Source organism: Henckelia pumila, chromosome 4, assembly GCF_033568475.1.
Source record: "Henckelia pumila isolate YLH828 chromosome 4, ASM3356847v2, whole genome shotgun sequence".
NCBI lineage: Eukaryota > Viridiplantae > Streptophyta > Magnoliopsida > Lamiales > Gesneriaceae > Henckelia > Henckelia pumila.
The window spans coordinates 152,906,025-152,925,438 of record NC_133123.1 but is presented as its reverse complement, the minus strand read 5'-3'; the positions used below and the strand labels follow the sequence as shown (position 1 = coordinate 152,925,438).

Genomic DNA, 19,414 nt, shown 5'->3' with positions numbered 1-19,414 from the left:
ACTTTAAAGAAGGATAAACCGGTTCTCTTGGTGGGTTCCTCTTCTTCTGCTAAGAAGGGGCCAAGTACAAAGGGTAAGAAACATTCTGCCCCATCCAAGAGAACCGGACCCGAGAAGAAAAACAAGACAAAGGCTTCAAACGTGGAAAAATCCAAGGATGTTTGCCATCACTGCAAGAAACCCGGTCATTAGAAACGTAACTGCAAGGAATATCTCGAGCAGTTGTGAACTGCGAAGGGTATGTTTTATATTGAAATAAATGTTTCACTTAATACTACTTCTTGGGTATTGGATACCGGATGTGGATCTCATATTTGCAATGATTTGCAGGTGATGACAAGAAGTCGCAAGTTTAGGATGGGTGAGACCCAGCTGAGGCTCGGAAATGGTTCTCGAGTTGAAGCCAAAGCTGTGGGAGACATTTGTTTAATTTTGCAGAATGATTTTAAGTTATTTTTGAGAGATGTTTTATATGTGCCAGATTTGGTTAAAAACATTATTTCTATTTCTATGCTTGATAGAGATGGTTTTTCTTGCAATTTTTTGAATGGAATTTGCAATATTTACAAGAATGAATGTTTAATTGGATGTGGACAACTTGAAAACGATCAGTATAACTTAAAATTAAAAGACGTTCCAATTAATTATGTTGATAAACCGGTAACAACAAATAAAAGGAAAATTGATAATCAAAACCCGGCAAACTTTTGGCATGCTAGGCTAGGTCATATTTCTTCAAGGAGGATGAACAAGCTAGTGGGAGAGGGCATGTTTGATATGTCTGATATTAACTCTCTACCTTGTGAGTCCTGCCTCAAAGGAAAAATGACTAAATCTCCTTTCAAAGGGAAGCAAGAGCGTAGTCAAAATCTATTGGATTTGATCCATACAGATGTTTGCGGACCATTTAGTATTGGTACAAAATTTGGTCACACCTACTTCATTACCTTTACTGATGATTATTCTAGGTATGGGTACTTATATTTGATGAAATATAAGTCTGAATCATTTGAAAAGTTCAAAGAATTCAAGGCTGAAGTAGAAAACAAACTAGGTAAGAGTATTAAAGCACTTCGATCAGATCGAGGTGGAGAATACTTAAGTATCGAGTTCTTGGATTATCTAAAAGAGAATGGGATTCTCTCTCAGTAGACTCCTCCTATGACACCTCAGCTGAATGGTGTTTCGGAGCGTCGCAATCGAACCTTGTTGGACATGGTTCGATCTATGATGAGCTTCACTGAGCTCCCACCTTCGTTTTGGGGCTATGCTCTTGAAACGGCGGTATTGTTGTTGAACAGCGTCCACACTAAAGCAGTGGACAAAACACCATACGAGTTATGGAATGGCAAAGCTCCTAAGTATTCGTACTTAAAGATTTTGGGATGTCCTGCTTACGTGAAGCAGACAGTGGGAGATAAGTTGGATAGTCGATCCACCTTATGTTATTTTGTAGGGTATCCGAAGAATTCAATCGGATATTATTTCTATCATCCTACTGAAACAAAAGTGTTTGTTTCAAGGAATGCCACCTTCTTGGAGAAGGAGTTCTTATTAGATAAGAAAGGCAAGATGATGGAACTCGAAGAAATTCGAGAAGAACCCGAGATACAAAATAACAATCCTATACCTCAAGAATCATCACAAGACACGCCTATTACTAGAAGATTCGAGAGGACTTCTAGGCCTCCTATTAGATATGGTCTTCTTCTTGAAGGGGATCAAAGTGAACCCGACATTGGATGTGATCCGAGAAACTTCAAGGAAGCAATTTCTGATGCTGATTCGAACTTATGGCTTGAAGCTATGCAGTCGGAAATAGACTCGATGCATGCAAACCAAGTTTGGTCTTTAGTAGATCCTCCCGATGGAATAGTTCCAATAGGGTGTAAATGGATCTACAAGAGAAAGCTTGGGCCTGATGGTAAGGTACTGACCTATAAGGCACGATTGGTTGCAAAAAGTTACACTCAAAGACAAGGTGTTGACTATGATGAAACTTTTTCACCAGTCGCAATGTTCAAGTCCATAAGAATCCTTATTGCCATTGCTGCATGGTATGACTATGAGATATGGCAAATGGATGTGAAGACTACATTCCTGAATGGAAACATTAAGGAAGAGATCTATATGATGCAGCCCGAGGGATTCACATCCATGGAAAGCGAGCATAAGGTATGTAAGCTTCAGAGATCGATCTATGGTCTCAAACAGGCATCAAGAAGTTGGAACCAGAAATTTGATGAAACAATAAAGGACTTTGATTTCATCAAGAACCCGGAGGAACCGTGCGTGTACAAGAAAGTAGTTAAGGATGCTGTGACATTCTTAGTACTTTATGTTGATGACATCTTACTCATTGGGAATGATGTAGGGATGTTGCAGTCAACAAAGATATGGTTTTCAGGTAGATTCTCGATGAAGGATTTGGGTGAGGCGTCCTATATTCTAGGGATACAGATCTATAGAGATAGATCTAAGAGAATGATAGAACTTACTCAAGCTACCTACATCGACACTATATTGAAAAGGTTTTCAATGGATGAGTGAGATGACATCTACCTATGTGTCATGGAGTCTCTCTATCCAAGTCTATGTGTCCCAAGACTGACGAAGAGATAGAGAAAATTACACACATACCATATGCGTCAGCCATAGGGAGTATCATGTATGGGATGATATCTACCTGACCGGATGTGGCATTTGCTCTGAGTGTCACGAGCAGATATCAAGCCAATCCCGCTCAAATGCATTGGAAAGCCGTGAAGGATATTCTTAAGTACTTGAGAAGAACTAAGAATGTATTCATGGTTTATGGAGGAAGAAATCTGAAATTGAAAGGCTATACCGACTCTAGCTTCCAAAGTGACGTGGATGACTCGAAGTCAACCTCTGGATTTGTGTTCATTCTCAATGGCGGTGCTGTCTCTTGGAAGAGTTCCAAGCAGGACACCACAGCGGATTCCACCACTGAGGCAGAATACATTGCGGCATCAGCTGCTGCTAAAGAGGCCGTTTGGATGAGGAATTTCGTCCAAGAGTTGGGCGTTATTCCTGAATCTGTTGGTCCAGTTCCGGTGTACTGTGACAACACGGGTGCCGTTTCTCAAGCAAAGGAACCAAGGTCTCATCAAAGATCCAAACACGTACTGAGGAAATACCACATCATCCGGGAGATCGTGGAAAGAGGAGACATCACTGTCGAGAGAGTGGCCTCTGCAGACAATATCGCTGATCCACTTACTAAGCCCTTTCCAGGACCATTATTTGACAAACATCGCGAAGCAATGGGACTGCGTAGTATGACTAATTGGCTTTAGGGCAAGTGGGAGATTGAAAGAGTTGATGCCCCGCTAGCCAACTTGTGGCTAAGGGCTTTGAGAGTCTCTTTTTGTAAACAATCTTTGTTTAATATAATATACGTTCTTTAAATGGCGTTCACTTTATCTTATTATTATATAATGATATACTATTGCTATTTTGATAAAGACCTTGAATATACTAAAGTAAGATGTAGTAGCACATGGGGATGGCTATCATGAAACACATCTTATAGTCACTGTATATTCTAAACAGTTCCTAGTCAATTGAGCCGTCCACAAATAAGGATAAGGATCGCTCGAGATTGAGACTAGCAATTGTGATGCCGAGTACCACGTTTCATTGGTATGGAACATAGAGATGTTTGAAGCATGCAAATGGATATTCATATGATGAATGATCGAACTACCCTATTCAGACTTTCCAAGTGGTTATCACTTATCGAGTGGATATAGTCCGCGGTTTTGGTTGTACACCATTAGTCCTTATTACTTGAAACATCATTGAGACTCTATATGCTAGTACTGTGCTTTGACTCGTTTACTGACTCTATTGGGGTCATCAGGTGTCGGGATTGGGTACAGTTATGACACATATAGGAGTCGATGCTTTGTTGTCAAGGATTCACCGCACACTTGCGAGTGTGGATATCCTATGCAATCTGAGGAGATATTAGTGTGACGAATCTCTGGCCAGAGTACATGATGTGTTTTAGGTTACTTGGTTTCCTAGTAGCACATGCGATGTCATTATTTGATCTTCAAGATGCATTGCATAGTTATCGAATCTCGAACGACTCTCGATTTACCAATGGTTGTTGATTCGATCGGGATATATGGATGAAGGGACCGTACTGTACGCTAACCAAAATCTATTGGTTCTTGCAGGCACTATCAGTGATACCTAGGAAATCATGGGGCGATGTTGCTAGGCGCTCTTACCATGATTCGTTGGGTAAGTCGGAAATTGTTGTTCCGAGTCACAAGGAGTTGTGAGCCCACGGCTAGCTGTATCCCTGAACCATTGAGGGTCACACAAGTAATGGATTTTTAATTCCCGTTGAGATAATTAAATTTAAAGAGTTAAATTTAGTGAATAAAAAAGTGGGACTTCTTATTTAAGAGTAGAGGGAGTAAGATTTCCTAAAATGACATAGTGATGGACATTTTTGGAAATCACTGAATTCGGATTCAGAAAATTTATCTTGACTTTAAAAGATGCAGAAATGGTTTCTGTACACATTGGTGAAATTGGTTTATCAATCTGAGTCACGATGAATTTTATATTAATTTCTGAACATGCGGGCTTTGCTTGTCAGGCTTGAACTTATGACTAATGGGCCCTAAGCTGTTAGCAGCCCACATTATAAATAAGTTATTGCAGTACAGAAATTACACACAACACAGGCATAATTTTTGAAAACCTAGAGCCTCCTCTCTTAGGGTTTTCGGCCGCCCCCCTCCCCTACTGTGTTCGAGAATTTCAGTCTGCAAATTTTGAATTTGCAGTCTGAATTAGCAGATCAAATTTGTTATTTTTCTTCGTAGAAACTTCTGATAGACTTTCTAGTGCAGTCTATCAGAGGGATTAAACTTCTGTTCGTGGACCTGATTGAAGAAATGTTCGTTCATCAGTTCCTGGGATATACAACAAGAACAGTTTAATCTGTTGGTGTCCATAATCTCGCTTCGAGATTTTAAGGTAAAATTTACGTTGTTTAAATTTTATGTTATCAATTTTAATCGTAGGAATTTGATACCCATATGGAATCGTTCCATATAAAAAAAAAATTTTAAAACTTCCGCTGCACCGGATATCACTTTCTTTATCGATCCGGAGAACGACCGTGTTCCAACAACAGCCATGGGGGACATGGATGTCACAAGAAGTGTCGCGGCAGCCATGGATGGGAACACCCCGCGGTGTATGATCCCACCTAAATCATCGTTCCGTTCTTCAAATAGTTGTGCCTTGATCATAGATTCCATGAGACTTTTAGGAGGGGTGATTAAGAGTTCCCGACGAATTTCTGGTTTTAACCCCCATATAAAAAAAAATTGAGGAACATTGACTCAGTAACTCCCGTGATTCTATTCATCAACCCTTCAAACTCTGCTCGATACACTGCAACCCGATCAATTTGCATTAATTTAGCTATCTTTCCCAATAGATCTTCATAAACAGAATATCCGAACCTTGCTTTTAGCTCATCCAAGAAACGCTCCCAATTTCTCAAGGCCCCGTTCTTGTCCATTCATTGATACCAAGACGTCGATTCCCCCTCCATGTGGAAGGCCACCATCTGTAGCCGAACTTCGGGTGGAACCGCATATAGAGTAAAATACTTCTCCACCTTGTAGATCCAGGTGTGCACATCCTCTCCTTTAAACTTCGGTAATTCGAACTTACATCCTTTGATATGCATATTCAGGTCACCAGTCGTTCCCCCAATCTTCGAGCTGCTCCCACCTTCTGAATTGAGTAATTTCACCGGCACTTCCCTGACTGTCGAGACCTCCTGGATTTTCTGATCCATTTGGCCAAAACGTAGGTCCATTGCAGTCACCTCCAGCAATTTGGTATAACTTGCCAATTGGGTCTCCGAGTGGAGCTTGAAATTCGTCTCCAGTTGCCGTATGCTTTCTGCTATGTCTTCATTCCTCAAGTTTTCTGAGATCCTGGAAAAGAAATCCTCTCAACGAGAGCACCAAAATGATATGAACACACTCACGCACACTTCGAGTCTGTGCCAAACTCCCTGAAAATATTTGTATTGATAAAATTTCTGATGATCCTTACAAATTCTTCTCCTTTCTTTTTTATACTACCACATGACGTCATAAAGCAAAACAGAATTCTTAACAAAAAATTGACAGTAAAAAGGGTGCACAAAATGTTTATTCCCCTCACATGACGTAATCCTTCATCCACACGGGTTTGTTCTTCCTTCTCGATCCTTTTGGTGCGGTGTCTTCCCTTGTTTCTTTCCCTTTTCTCTCGATAATCTTTGTGGGCTCTTTATCCTGTTGTCGTTGGGCCATATCTTCTCCTGTTATAAGACCTTTCAAAGCCCAATCTTTGAGTTGTTGGGTCATGGTCTCGGCACTTATGTTAATAGCTATTGGTCTAATAACAGTTGGACTATCACTTACCCCATACATTCATCATCGCGGTCGTTCCACTATGTACAGCTGCAATAGTGGTTGTAAAAATGATTAAATTTAAACATAATAAAGAAAATGTTGGAGGTATATTGACACATATAAATGAGTGAAATCATAATTGGAAAAAATGAAAGTGTTATCACAACAAAATGGAACAAGACAAACACAGCAATGCAACATTCCAAGATTAAGCCAAGGAAGCAAATAAAAATTGATGACTCAAAAAGGTCCAACAATTTAGAACCGCCAAATCTGTTGTAAACAGGAAATCAAACACCTTGAAATAAAAATAAATTGACATCTGAAGGCTTTGGAATTAGGGATGTAAATGAATCAAACTGTTCACGAGCTATTCGGAGTTCGGCTCGTGAAAAAGCTCGTTCGGGCATGTTCGGTAAGCTTATCGAGCCGAGCCCGAGCTTAATTTTGAGCTCAAAAATTTTCACGAACCGAGCTTGAGCTTAAGGATATTTGGCTCGTTAGCTCGCAAACATGTTCGTTAATAAGCTCGAGTGGCTCGTTAGCTCGGGCTTGGGATCAGCTTGTTTAGTGGCTCGTTTAGTGTCTCGCCAGCTCGGGCTCGGGCTCTAGTCTATGTACTTATCAAGAGGTTGGAGTATAAAGATTGATTGAGTTCGAGAGTCAAATGATTGTCATGATGTTATATTGTTATTGTGTATCGTAGTATTGGACTGTTGGTATTTGACATATATTTGATAATTAATTTTACATTTTATTTTAGTTGTGTTGCGACTACTCAGATTTTGGATAATATATTTTATGTTGATGTTATTTTATATGGTATTTGGAAGCTTGATATAATATTTTGGAGACTTTTTTTTTAATTATGTTTGTCATTTTTTTTATTTAAGAAAAATTTAATTTTAGTTTATAATTAATTTATAGAAATGTATATTTTGTATTTAGGCTTCACGAGCTCGAAAACGAGCATGAGCCCACTTAACGAGCCAGGATACAATCCTGCTAAACAAGCCTGAAAACGAGCTCGTTTAACGAGTCAAACTCGAGTCAGGTCGTTTAATACGATAAATGAGCTGAGTCCAAGCCGAGCCTAAGAATACATATGTAGTAAGCGAGTCGAGCCGAGCTTTATGATAAAAGCTCGGTTCGAGCTCGAGCTGAGCCCGAGCCTGATACTGTTCGGATCGGCTCGTTTACATCCCTATTTGGAATCGAGAAATATGCCACATCCAATATTAGAAGCCCTAAATTCAAGGTGTAACATTGCAAAAAGAAAGAGTTTATTTGGATAATATTTGCAACATATAAAAATAGGTTATTATAGATTTTTCTTAACAATCACTTATTTTTAGATAGTGTTTGGGAGAGTTTTTGGGAAGCACTTTCCAACTTTTATTTCACAAAAGTTTGAAATTTTTTGGAATTTTGTAAAAGAAAAACTGAAAAGTGCTTTCTATGTAACTTTACACTATATCAATTTCGATTTTAAAAAAAGGAAAAAGAAAAACTTGCATTCAAGAAATCTAGTAATTAATGAAATTATAATGAGGATGATGATGATGATTAAATTAAGATGAAAAACGTGGAAGCAAATTAGAGAATGCAAATGTCTTTCTAGTTTCTACCCTTCGATACGAAGGAAGAAATCAAAAAAAAAATAAAAAAATAAAAAAAGCAAGAAAAACGTGAGAGTGAAGAACAACATGAAAAAATTTTATTTAGAGGGTATTTGGTTAAACTTGTAAAAACAACTTATAAGTTCCTAGCGCTTAAAAACTGAGTTAGAAGTTTATGAGTTGTCAGGTCTTATTTTAAAACTAAGATGTTAAATGTTTGGATGAACTTTTTTTAACAACTTAAAGATGTTGATGTGTTTGGTATTATAAAATATTTTTATTGTCAAAATTATCAAAAAAAAAGTATAATATTATGAAATTAATATAAATAGTTATATATATGTAAATAGTTTTAGAATTTTATAATAAATTTTAAACATATATTAAAAAATAAAACTATTTTATATTTTAATTTTAACAAAAATTGATAAATTATGTAAAATGATGTGTATGAGGCATGGTGAGTATTTAATAAAATATATAAGGATAATATGGAAAAATAAAGTACTATAAAATCTTTTCTAAAAAGGTAGGGTTGATTTTATTTTTTTAAAAAAACAGAGCTGTCAAACAACATAATTTAACAGCTTATAATATGTTAGTTAAATTCTTACCAAACAGATTTAAAGAGCTTATAAGCTCTACAAAACAGTAGCATTTAAATTTTTGTTATTTTGGTCCTATTTTAACCAAAGTATCAAGTTTCAGTCGAAAAAACGTTTATCGTCCCGTTTTCTGAATTTGCTCTCTTTTTAAAGGAAAATTTTATAATTTCGTTTTATTTCATGGAAATTTAGATAGCATTTGACTGAAATTATTCCTCACCAAATTTAAAATCCTAAAAATCGTTGCCTCATCGTATTTACAGTTTAATCAATAATTTTCAGTTAAAATTAGAGACTACGACAATAAAAATAAATAAATAAGAAAAGAACAAAATAGCCAACAGGTCAAAATTAAAGGACACATACCCAAATTTGATTAGTTGCAGAATTAAAAGAGAAAACAGGTAAAGTCAGAGGACCCGTTTCTCATTAGCGTTTTTAAGTGATTTAAAAAATAATAATTAATGAATTGAATCCATATTTGATTTAAAAATATTAATTGACACGAACCTGAAGGTCAGAATTTCCAAGTTTACTTTTATATTTTTATGGTGTAATTTTAATTAAATAATGCAAGCAAAATGAAACGAATTTTAAACTAAAATAAATAAAATTAAAGGCTCATAGTATTTGATACCCTGAGAAATTATTCTAACCCGAACTCGTTCATTATGGGTTTATGAGGGTTGGCTCAATTATGAGATTATTATTATTAAAGTCCAGCCCAGTTTTCTACTTGTTAGGTCTTGTCATGACCTGAGCTGCTGTTAATGGGCTGACCCGAGCTGGGGCCCAATGGGTTGGGCATACATTTCTAGTTCAAGTAGGACTCGGATGCCTTGAAGATAAGCTTGATCATTTTACATATATTCATGAGATAGGGATAAACTCAAGATGGTCCAATGAATGAAAAGTTCTACTACAGGACATGTTATAGTCCGACTAGGTAACTTACTCTATTAATCCCTATAAATACAGGTACTGTTATCACTACAAAAAAATTGGCTATTTAGCCACGGTTTTTTTTAAACCGTAGTTAATTTACCCACGGTTTTATCAAAATCGTGGTTAAATAGCCACGGTATGAAAAAACTGTGGTTAATTAGCCACGATTTTTGAAAACCGTGGTTAAACAACCACGGTTTTTTTAAACCGTGGCTAATTTAACCACGATTTGAAAAAATCGTGGTTAGTTGTAGCCACAGTTTAAAACACCGTGGCTAAGTTTTGCCACGGTTTTTTAAAACCGTGGTTAGTTAACTACGATTTTTTTAAAAATCGTGGTTAAATATAAAAACCGTGGTTATATATTTAACCACTGTTTTTAAAAAACCGTGGTGATTTTATTTAACCACGGTTTTATAAAAAACCGTGGTTAAATTTAACAACGGTTTTAATAAAATCGTGGTTAATCAATTACGGTTTTAATAAAATCGTGGTTAAATTATCAACGATTTTTTAAAACCGTGGTTAAAAAACAAGTCGTTCAAAAAAAATACTGATCGAATATATTATTTTTTATTGAGTAATTATTTTATATAATTATTGCCAAAATTATTATTACAAACATTAAATTATTATTATTGTTATTCCAAATAATTAAATAATACTTTAAAACATGTATTTGTTATTTCTTTCCGTTATATATTAAAAAGTGATTTGATTAAAAATTTTATTTGTACATAATATTATTATATTAGATAGATTAAATAGATTATATATTTCAACGAGAAGGATTAGATAAATTATATTATATTAAGTCCTAAAAATATCTAAATAATTGTAAATAAATAAATTGATACGATAAAAAATAAATAAATATTTTTTAAGATAAAATTTTGATTTTTTTATATTTAGTTTTCTTGATAATATTTTGAAAAAAAATATTAAATAAATATTGAATGTTATAAAATATTTTTTCATTATTTTAATTTTAACTATGTAAAAATTTATTGAATATTATTTTGATAAAAATATTACTTAAGTTCTACTAATATTTAATTTGAAATTATTTTATTAGAAAAACTCATCAAAACACCCATTAAAATCCGCCATAACGAGATATTTGTTTTTTAATAAACAAATAAAAAATCGAAAGTTTAATTAGCCACAGTTTATTCAAAACCGTGGTTGAATAGCCATGATTTTTATTAACCGTGCCTAATTAACCACGGTTTTTTTAAACCGTGGTTAAACTAGCCACGATTTTTAAAAACCGTGATTGAATAACCACGATTTTATTTAACTGTGGCTAAAAATAAGACGGAAATTACAAAACTGTGGCTAAAAGTAACCATAGTTTTTCATTTTGTTCTAATTAACATGAATATTTTCCATATATTATACGTAAGAATTAATTAAATATTTATTCACATGTACTTCTCGTATCCTCCCCCATTTATTATTATGTTTTTGACATTTTTTGTTTCTTTTGTAATAAATTGGTCTACATAATTTTCCCTAATATAGGTTTATATACGATATTAAAATATTTATTTGATTTCTAGAGCACGTAGGAGTTGAAATGACTTAAATCAGGTCAAATTTTAACCACAAATAAATATTTTGAATACACACATTTAATTATAATAATATTATTATATTTATATTATGATAAAATATAAATATATATCTATATATCTTGTCTCTCCACAAAACCCATCACTTCCACCGCCTCACACGCTCGATCTCCCTTCCATCTTCTTTTTTTTCTTCTTCAAACATTTTCCGTCGATTTAAATCACCATATTTTCGCCGTCGGTTATCGATTTTCCAAAGGGATCATAGCGAGACACATGTTTTTTAATAAACAAATCAAAAATTGAAAGTGTATTTAAACATAATAATTTTATAAGAGAATATGACTAATAAAAAATTTAAAGTTGTTTTTGGTTTTTTAACGGACAAAAATGATGAAACTGGTTTTGAAACTAAAATAATATTATTGTTTTAATTAATTTGTATTATCAGAAGACCATTATATCATTTTCTTCATCATAATTTGATTAAAATCAAGTGGACATGTACCAATTAAACCATTAACAAAAGTTCATATATCAATTTGACATTTAACTAATAATTTAAATACCAAATTAATTTTTACTCATTAAAATAATTAAGCCAAATTATTAATTGATGTTTTAAAAATATATATTAAAAAAAATCGATATATAGATGTTATTAAAATATATATTTAATTTTTTTTATGACACATAAAAATTGAAATAATATTGATCTGATCAAATTTTAAACCTAAATATACAAAGATACACAAAATACACACACGTACATACAAAATCATTTTCTATTTCCTCCCCATCCATTTCACGTGACTTTCTTCTTCTCTCCTTCTCCCATTCATTTTCGTTTCTTCAATTACCCATAACTTCTATGTCGGTGATCGAAATTTAAATCCGAGAGTAGTTCCAGAATTGTTGCGACGAGAGCTAGCTAGTGATACCTGTTTTGTTTGGTTTCCACGCAGCCTGTTCGGACCCATTTCCGACAGTCGCGCCGCCGTTCGCCGCCCCTCGCTGTCTTCGATTGCCGCATACGCTAGGAAAAAGGTGATTTAGGTATTTTGAAGCTCTATTTCGTAGCTTTGAGCCATATTTCGAAAGTTAGGGTTTTTGAATTTGGGAATTTTTGGTTAATTCGAATTTCAATGATTGTATGTTGGTTGTAGGTGCTATATTTGAGCCGATTGGAGGTAACGATCGAATTTTATATTTTTCAGGAATTTATTTCGAATTTCAGATTATTTATATTAGGATTTTTTGAATTATTGCGTTGAATTATAGGATATTTGGGTCTTGGAATGCCTTAGAAATTGTTTATAAATTCTGGAAATTTTGAGCATTTATCGGAATTTTCAGAATTAAGATTTTAGTATTTTTCGACCCTAGGATTGAATATTTGAATCGTTTGGAAGTTGATATATATGTTATGATTGATGTGAATGATAATTGCCACATGTTTGGAATAATTAGGATTACACCGAGTTTGTAAAAATTATTGTGGTAATTATTTGACAATTAAGGTATGGATTGATGCCCTACACAATAAAGTCTTGCATGTGCCATTCAATAACATTGGAAACAACTCATCATTGGAATAATTGGAGGCATGTCAGAGCAAAAGAATCGGACATTTCATTCGCTAATCATTTAGCATTTTCCAATCTTCTACAACTCACTTTTCTTGAGGCATTTGGAAGACAAACCCACGGCCTAGCTTGGATCACCTCCATCACAACTTGGTTCCCTCTATTCTTAGCTCATTCAAGTGTACTCCATGGGTAGAGTGTTCGGCCATGACCTAGGTGAGCTTATTCCTTTTGTTGTTGTTTCTTGAACCAAGCATAGGTGGTAGAGGCTTGAGCTTGATTCTATTATAGCTTTGATTTGAAGGAAGTTAAATCTAGAAATATCGTGTCAAGCTATGCTTTACAAGGCTTGAAACCAAAGGAAAGCTTGAGCATAAGCTTGAAGTGGCTAGACTTTGATCAAAGTGGAAGTTCATCACTTGGAGTGAGATAAGAATGGCACGGCCACTACATCCTAAGCACTTGGTATGATGTCTTATCTCTATATATTCCGTTAAAAGAAATTAAAAATATATACGGGTCTTTCTTTAGTTAATTAGTAGCTAGCTAGTTTGTTAGAATTAAGTAGTATTATATACTATAATTGACTATCGGGTTTCTTTTAATTGAAAGTTTGTTCATGGATATGTAAGTAGTGGGTGCGCTCCAATTTTTGTGTGTTGGCCATTTTGCGTCATGTTAAGTTAGTAGAATCTATGGTGGGTGCGCTCTAGTGTTATAGATAATTTTGCTTTTCTTTTCTTTTGGTTTCAGGATATCTGCCAGAGTTCAGCTTCATCTTTCAAGGTTCTTGATTTTAATTCATTTGAAATGTAAATTATATTTTGATTTCTTATTAGTTGCAGGTATTATATTGAAGTCGATATATTGAAGGTATTTGATATTTTTTCAAAATTTGTTGGAGCGTAATTTTAAATTTAAAAAATATTTCAAATAATGGTCTTCAATTATTCATTTCTATTTTTTTATTCTTTAAAACCGTGGCGGTTCATCAACAATTTGTGCCACGGTTTTTTAAAAAACCTTGGCAATTTTAGCCACGGTTTTTTAAAAAACCGTGGCTAAAATTACCACGGTTTTGTATAAAACCGTGGCTAACATAGCCACGGTTTTTTAAAATTCGTGGCTAAAATAACCACGGTTTTGCATAAAACCGTGGCTATGTTAGCCACAGTTTTACATAAAACCGTGGTTAAATTTAGCTTAACCACGGTTTCAAAAACCGTGGCTAAAACCGTGGCTAAATTAATTTAACCACGGTTTTAACTACGGTTTTGGCCGCGGCAAAATAGCTTGTTTTTTTGTAGTGTATGGTTGTATTCATTCATCAACACTCACTCTCATTTTACATTCACGCACTCATATTCTCTTGTTTTCGCATTCATCATACTTTCTACCTTCAAGACGCTGACTTAGGCATCGGAGGAGTCACGCCGAAAACACCTTTGGTGCCCCCCTGACCTAGCTGTTGCTTGTGCAGAGTTCATTGATACCCGACCCGACCTGCTTCATAAAGGAGTTGGAGGATCCATTCTACCAGACCGAACCCGAGGTAAAAAATCGATATCATCACTATTGAGAGACGATCAATTTTTTTTAAGATTATATTTGTAATATATTAAAATTATTACAGTAAGATAAAATTTATGTCTATTGTATTAATTAATCGTTGAGATTTATTTTCTTTCGCAAATTTTAATATTCGTTCCTAATATTTTCAATTGTCAAATTTATTTGAAATGAATAATTAATATAAAATACTGCTGAAAAATAACTTTTTTGTCCAAAAACATACCTGATATTGTTGATTTTTCAAAATTTCAGATAAATGCGTTAATATTTTAAAAAACAGTCATCGCGTATATTTATTTAAAAGGGATGGACTCCTCCAAAAGTTGGTCATTAACGTTATCAAAAGATAAAAAAATTCATGTTTCGATCGTTCTAATTCTACATAGTAGTGATAATTGTTACAACCCAGCAATCTAAATTTCAATAATTGTACTATCGAAAAGCAGTGAAAATCAAACTCGTGACATAGTGATACAAATTGTAGGATTGAGCTTTTGTAGTTTTACCAAAAAATATAGTCAATGATAATAGTGCAAATAAAATCTTTTAAATTGTACGACTACTCAAGCATCACGTTTCAATTACTCTACATATCAGTGATAATTATTGCATTCAATACTTTTTTTGGAAAAAAAAAATTAATACTTAGAAAAATATATACTTTTCTAAGGGTATTTACTAAATTTTCCCATCTTGTTCAGGATCATGAATAATTCGTAATATGACATGATTATTTTATTCGTAAAAGGGTTGACTCTGAAGGAGACTCAATCACATATGAGTCAGAGGCTCATTGACATGCCATGATGGTTTTATTATTTAAATAAGTCTGAGTCTTTGTAAGATGGGCTCATAGATCAATATTCGTGAGACGGGTTGATCAAATCTATTTTTTTAATGAAATATAATATTTTTTGTATAAAAAATAATAATTTTTCATGAGTCGGATTGAGTCAGAGATTGTCCACTATTTGTTGAATTTGTCTTTTTCCCAATAATTTTCATAATTGATTTGAACACAAATGGGTCACACATATGGGATGAAAAGAGTGAAAAATATGACAAAAGCTCAAGGCTTGTATATTTTTTTAAAGTTCATTGCTTGTGTTGAATATTTTTCAATTGGGTTTTAATAATCAACTAGTATCATTCGTACGTCTTGCATGCATATATGTAAATTATTTTTGTTAATTAATTATCGTGTTATTTTTTAAATGTTACGATGAATTGAATATTTAAAATTTTAGATAAACATAAAAGAATATTTAATTTAAAAATTTATTAAATTGTTACTTTAAGAAGTTAGTGCATAAGATGCATAATCATTTGCAAAAAATATGTGAAATACGAGATCAAAATACCGGCGAAACAAATGTTGTTGGAATCGATCTGTGCTTTTACAAAATGAGTCATTTGGTCGAGAATATGTCCGAGAGAGAAAAGAGATGCATAAGCCGTCATAGTTCGTCACAATTGTGTCTATGCTACTTCCATTTGAAACATCTCGCTTGCATAAAAAAAATAAATTGTTGGATCTGACATATGGATACTAACCATATACCGGCTTCGACATACTCTTTGGTCACACATTGCTTGTGTTGAAACTTGAAACTATTCAATTGGGTTATTTAATATTCAACTAGCGTCATTTGTTGGTCATATATATAAATTTTGTATGTTAATTAATTATTATCATCTTATTTTCAAAATATTACATTGAATTAAATATTTAAAATTTTAGATACAAATAAAATAATATTTAATAATTTAACAAATTTTAAAAGTTATTTACAATATAATGTGATTATAGATAAATTATAAATACGTTATTACTCTAAAACCCGTAACATTTTTATAATATTATATATATTATATGTATAGATGATGACATAATTTTCATTTAAATTTTACTATTAGGTTACTTTAATACATAGTATAGATATTTACATTTGTTCATCATAAAATTTTAATAATGAAAGTTAAGCAATATCTTGTTGTTAATAAGAGTGAAATAATATCCAAGTGATAAAAAAAAATTATAATAATGAATTGATTCCATATTTGATATCAAAATATTAAGCGACACCAACCAGAAGGTCAGAATTTCCAAGGTTTTGTTGGTCCTCTTGTATCTTCGTTGCAGAAGAATTGAGTGATTCATTACATAGCACAACTGAAATTGATCGAAGTGTTGGTATTTCTACAATACCTTGTGGGATTTCCTTCAAATGATAAAGACATGCAAGAATAAGTTTCTCAAGGCGTGGGAAGTGAGAGCTGTCTGCTGTCCACTCCTCAACATCTGTATCATTGATTCTCAAGCACTTCAATTCAAGGAATTGTCCTTCCACGGGATTCCATTCACGCCCTTTGAATGCTCCATCCATCAAAGTGAGAACTTCAAGATGAGGCAGTGATCCGACCGCCGTCAGATCTTCCCAACACAATCCACCCCTTTGCAAAGTCAACTTCTTGAGCGATGGTGGAAAGCACACATTTTGCAGCACATTCTTCTCATTACCCTCTAAGAAAAGTGATTCCAGATTGCATAAACGGGCGAGATTGCAAACTTTGTAGTGATCCCATCCAAAGCAATTGCGGAATCGCCTGTTGTAAGTAATTCCCAGTTTTTTTAAGTTTGGGATTCTATCAACCACCTCATCCGTGCACCTGAAATTCCTTATGTTATGCAGTGTTTGCAGGTTTTTCAGAACAATAATGTCTCCCCTGCCATTTTTTATGTTGGTGCTCGGTGGATCAGGCAAATGAAAGACTCCTTCATCCCTTTTTATATGCCTGAGTTGTGGCATTTCCCATATTTCAGCCGGTAGATTTATTGTAGGCTGCTTAAGACTCCAAGCTCCTCCAGCAATGGTGATAGTCTGCAGATTCCATAGTAGGGATACAGATTCTAAGGTATTCAACAAATTCTTTAACATTGTAAGCCTGAAATCAATGTATCTAAAGTTAACTAATCGCACAATTTCTTCATCAGAGCAAACGTAACCCATTTTTAGTACTTCTCGCAATATATGCAGCTTTGCAAACGATGATTTTATTTTCTCTTCCTCGGAGCTTCGCTGAGTAATGAGCCTGCTGATTCTGCTACCCTTCATAGTTACACCGAGAAAATTCTCCTTCAGAGCTTCTCTGATTGATAGGTCTCTTAAGAGATCATGGATGGTGCAAGTCTTCATTTTGTTGCTAAACCCGTAATAATGAATCATGATGAGATTTCTATCTATCAGATCTTTTAAATTTTCCTCAGCAATTTCCTCCAAACTTCTTGATCTTATCGGTTTAAGAATCCCCTCCGCTACCCATAATTTAACGAGCCTTGTAATTCTGATCTTACTGTCTTCCGGAAACGTGGCCATATAAAGAAAACATGGTTTTAGATGAACTGGTAAGTGCTTGTAACTTAAATATAATATCTCAAAACAGAGCCCATCACCTCCCATATTCAATGCTTTATATGTATCATTTGCAACATACTCCCAATATTCAACCGTTCGATTACACTTTGCGAGAAGTCCACTGATAACAACGATGGCTAGAGGTAGTGCTCCACAATTTCTCACAATTGTCTTTCCTACTTCCTCTAACTCAGGAGGGCAACTTTCTGGTCCAAACACCTTGTCACAAAACAAAGCCCAACTTTGGTCCTCGTCTAGAAGACGTAGTTGATGAGGGGCACACGAGCGAAAATCATCGGCCACATTTGTTAGTCTCGTAGTTACCATGACTCGACTGCCATTGTTATTCTCCGGAAAAAACCTCTTTGTGGCATCCCAAACTTCGATACTCCACATGTCATCCATTACAATGAAATATCTTCTATCAAACAAACTTTTATGCAGACGTAATCCTAATTCATCTTGAGTGATTTCTTCACCTCCCCCTACAAGAACTCCAATATATTCTAATAGGCCTAAAAGAATTTCGTGGACACTGTATTGTTGAGATATGGTAACCCAAGCACGACGATCAAAGTGCTGCACAATTAATGGATTGTCGAAAACATTTTTGGCGAGGGTCGTCTTACCAATGCCACCCATCCCGACAATGGAAAGAATATGGAGATTTGATTCGTCTCCGGTGAGTGTCTCCATTATTTGAATCAAATCCTCATCAAATCCCACCATAGTATTCTTGCTATGGGAAGCACCTAGTATGAAAGAACCAGCAGTGGCAGCTTTTCTTGGCTGCTCCATGATTTTGATCCCTTCAGTTTCCTTGATCTTCATCACATCTTTCTTCAAAGAACTGATTTCTTCTATTACTTTCTGCAAATTTTGACTGAACGGAATGAAGCTCTTTAATTCATTAGAGAGGGTTCCTTTTTTCCCAAGAAGTTTGACAAAGTCCAAGCAACGAAATATCCCGACCCATCTCCTTTTGGCTTTAGAATTTTGAAGAATTTGAACCGCCACAAAACTTTCAATCACATCTTTTGCTGCATTCGCTGAGCTTACAATTTTTTCCTCCAATCCCTGAATCTCGTCCCTCCTCATCAGCGAAAAATCTTCAAGAAACTTTTGCAAGAAAGTGATATTTTCAAGGAGAGAATCGATCTGGGCTTTGTCAAGAACAGCCATTTGGCGCGGTATCAAGTGTTGCAACAAATGATCGATAATATGTCCGAGAGAGAGAAGAGATGCATAAGCCGCCATTGTTGATTTCTGATTTCTCAGTGCCCAAAAAACTCAAACAATCTGTGATTTCTTTCTTTGTATCAGCGTTGTTTCTACTTGGCTATCCACTTTGAGTGATCATTGTTAGCCCAATAAGGGTTACGCTACATGTACGCCAGAATATACGTTGGATTACTAATTCTTGTATTATTTCGATATTAAATATGTTCTAATATTTTAAATAATTACATATTAAATAAAGATATTTCATGGTCAAATTTTTTTACCACAGTTTGAACTCAATGAAGCTCTAGTTCGAGCGAAAATTTAATGCAGTAAAATTTAATGCTCGAAATAATCGAATTGAAGTTAAAGCTCAATTCGTAACATGTAATTATGGCATTATCTCAATTAC

General features: G+C 34.4%; 1 protein-coding gene and 1 long non-coding RNA gene across 4 annotated transcripts; one reads left to right on the top strand and one right to left on the bottom strand.

Moving 5' to 3' along the window:
- The first annotated feature begins 11,996 nt into the window (after positions 1 to 11,996).
- Positions 11,997 to 14,461, top strand: LOC140866844 (uncharacterized). 3 transcript variants are annotated; one of them, XR_012144981.1, is made up of 6 exons: positions 11,997 to 12,254; positions 12,374 to 12,397; positions 12,728 to 13,009; positions 13,098 to 13,258; positions 13,547 to 13,579; positions 14,274 to 14,461. It is a non-coding gene; the product is annotated as an uncharacterized lncRNA (long non-coding RNA). The 3 variants fall into 3 exon arrangements; XR_012144983.1 differs by having other exon boundaries at positions 13,085 to 13,258; XR_012144982.1 differs by having other exon boundaries at positions 11,997 to 12,263; positions 12,374 to 13,009.
- Positions 14,462 to 16,440: 1,979 nt separating this feature from the next.
- On the bottom strand, positions 16,441 to 19,038 carry LOC140862104 (putative late blight resistance protein homolog R1C-3). The gene has a single exon (XM_073265108.1). The coding sequence runs from the start codon at positions 19,036 to 19,038 to the stop codon at positions 16,441 to 16,443; it is 2,598 nt and encodes an 865-aa protein (XP_073121209.1).
- Between the last annotated feature and the right edge of the window lie 376 nt (positions 19,039 to 19,414).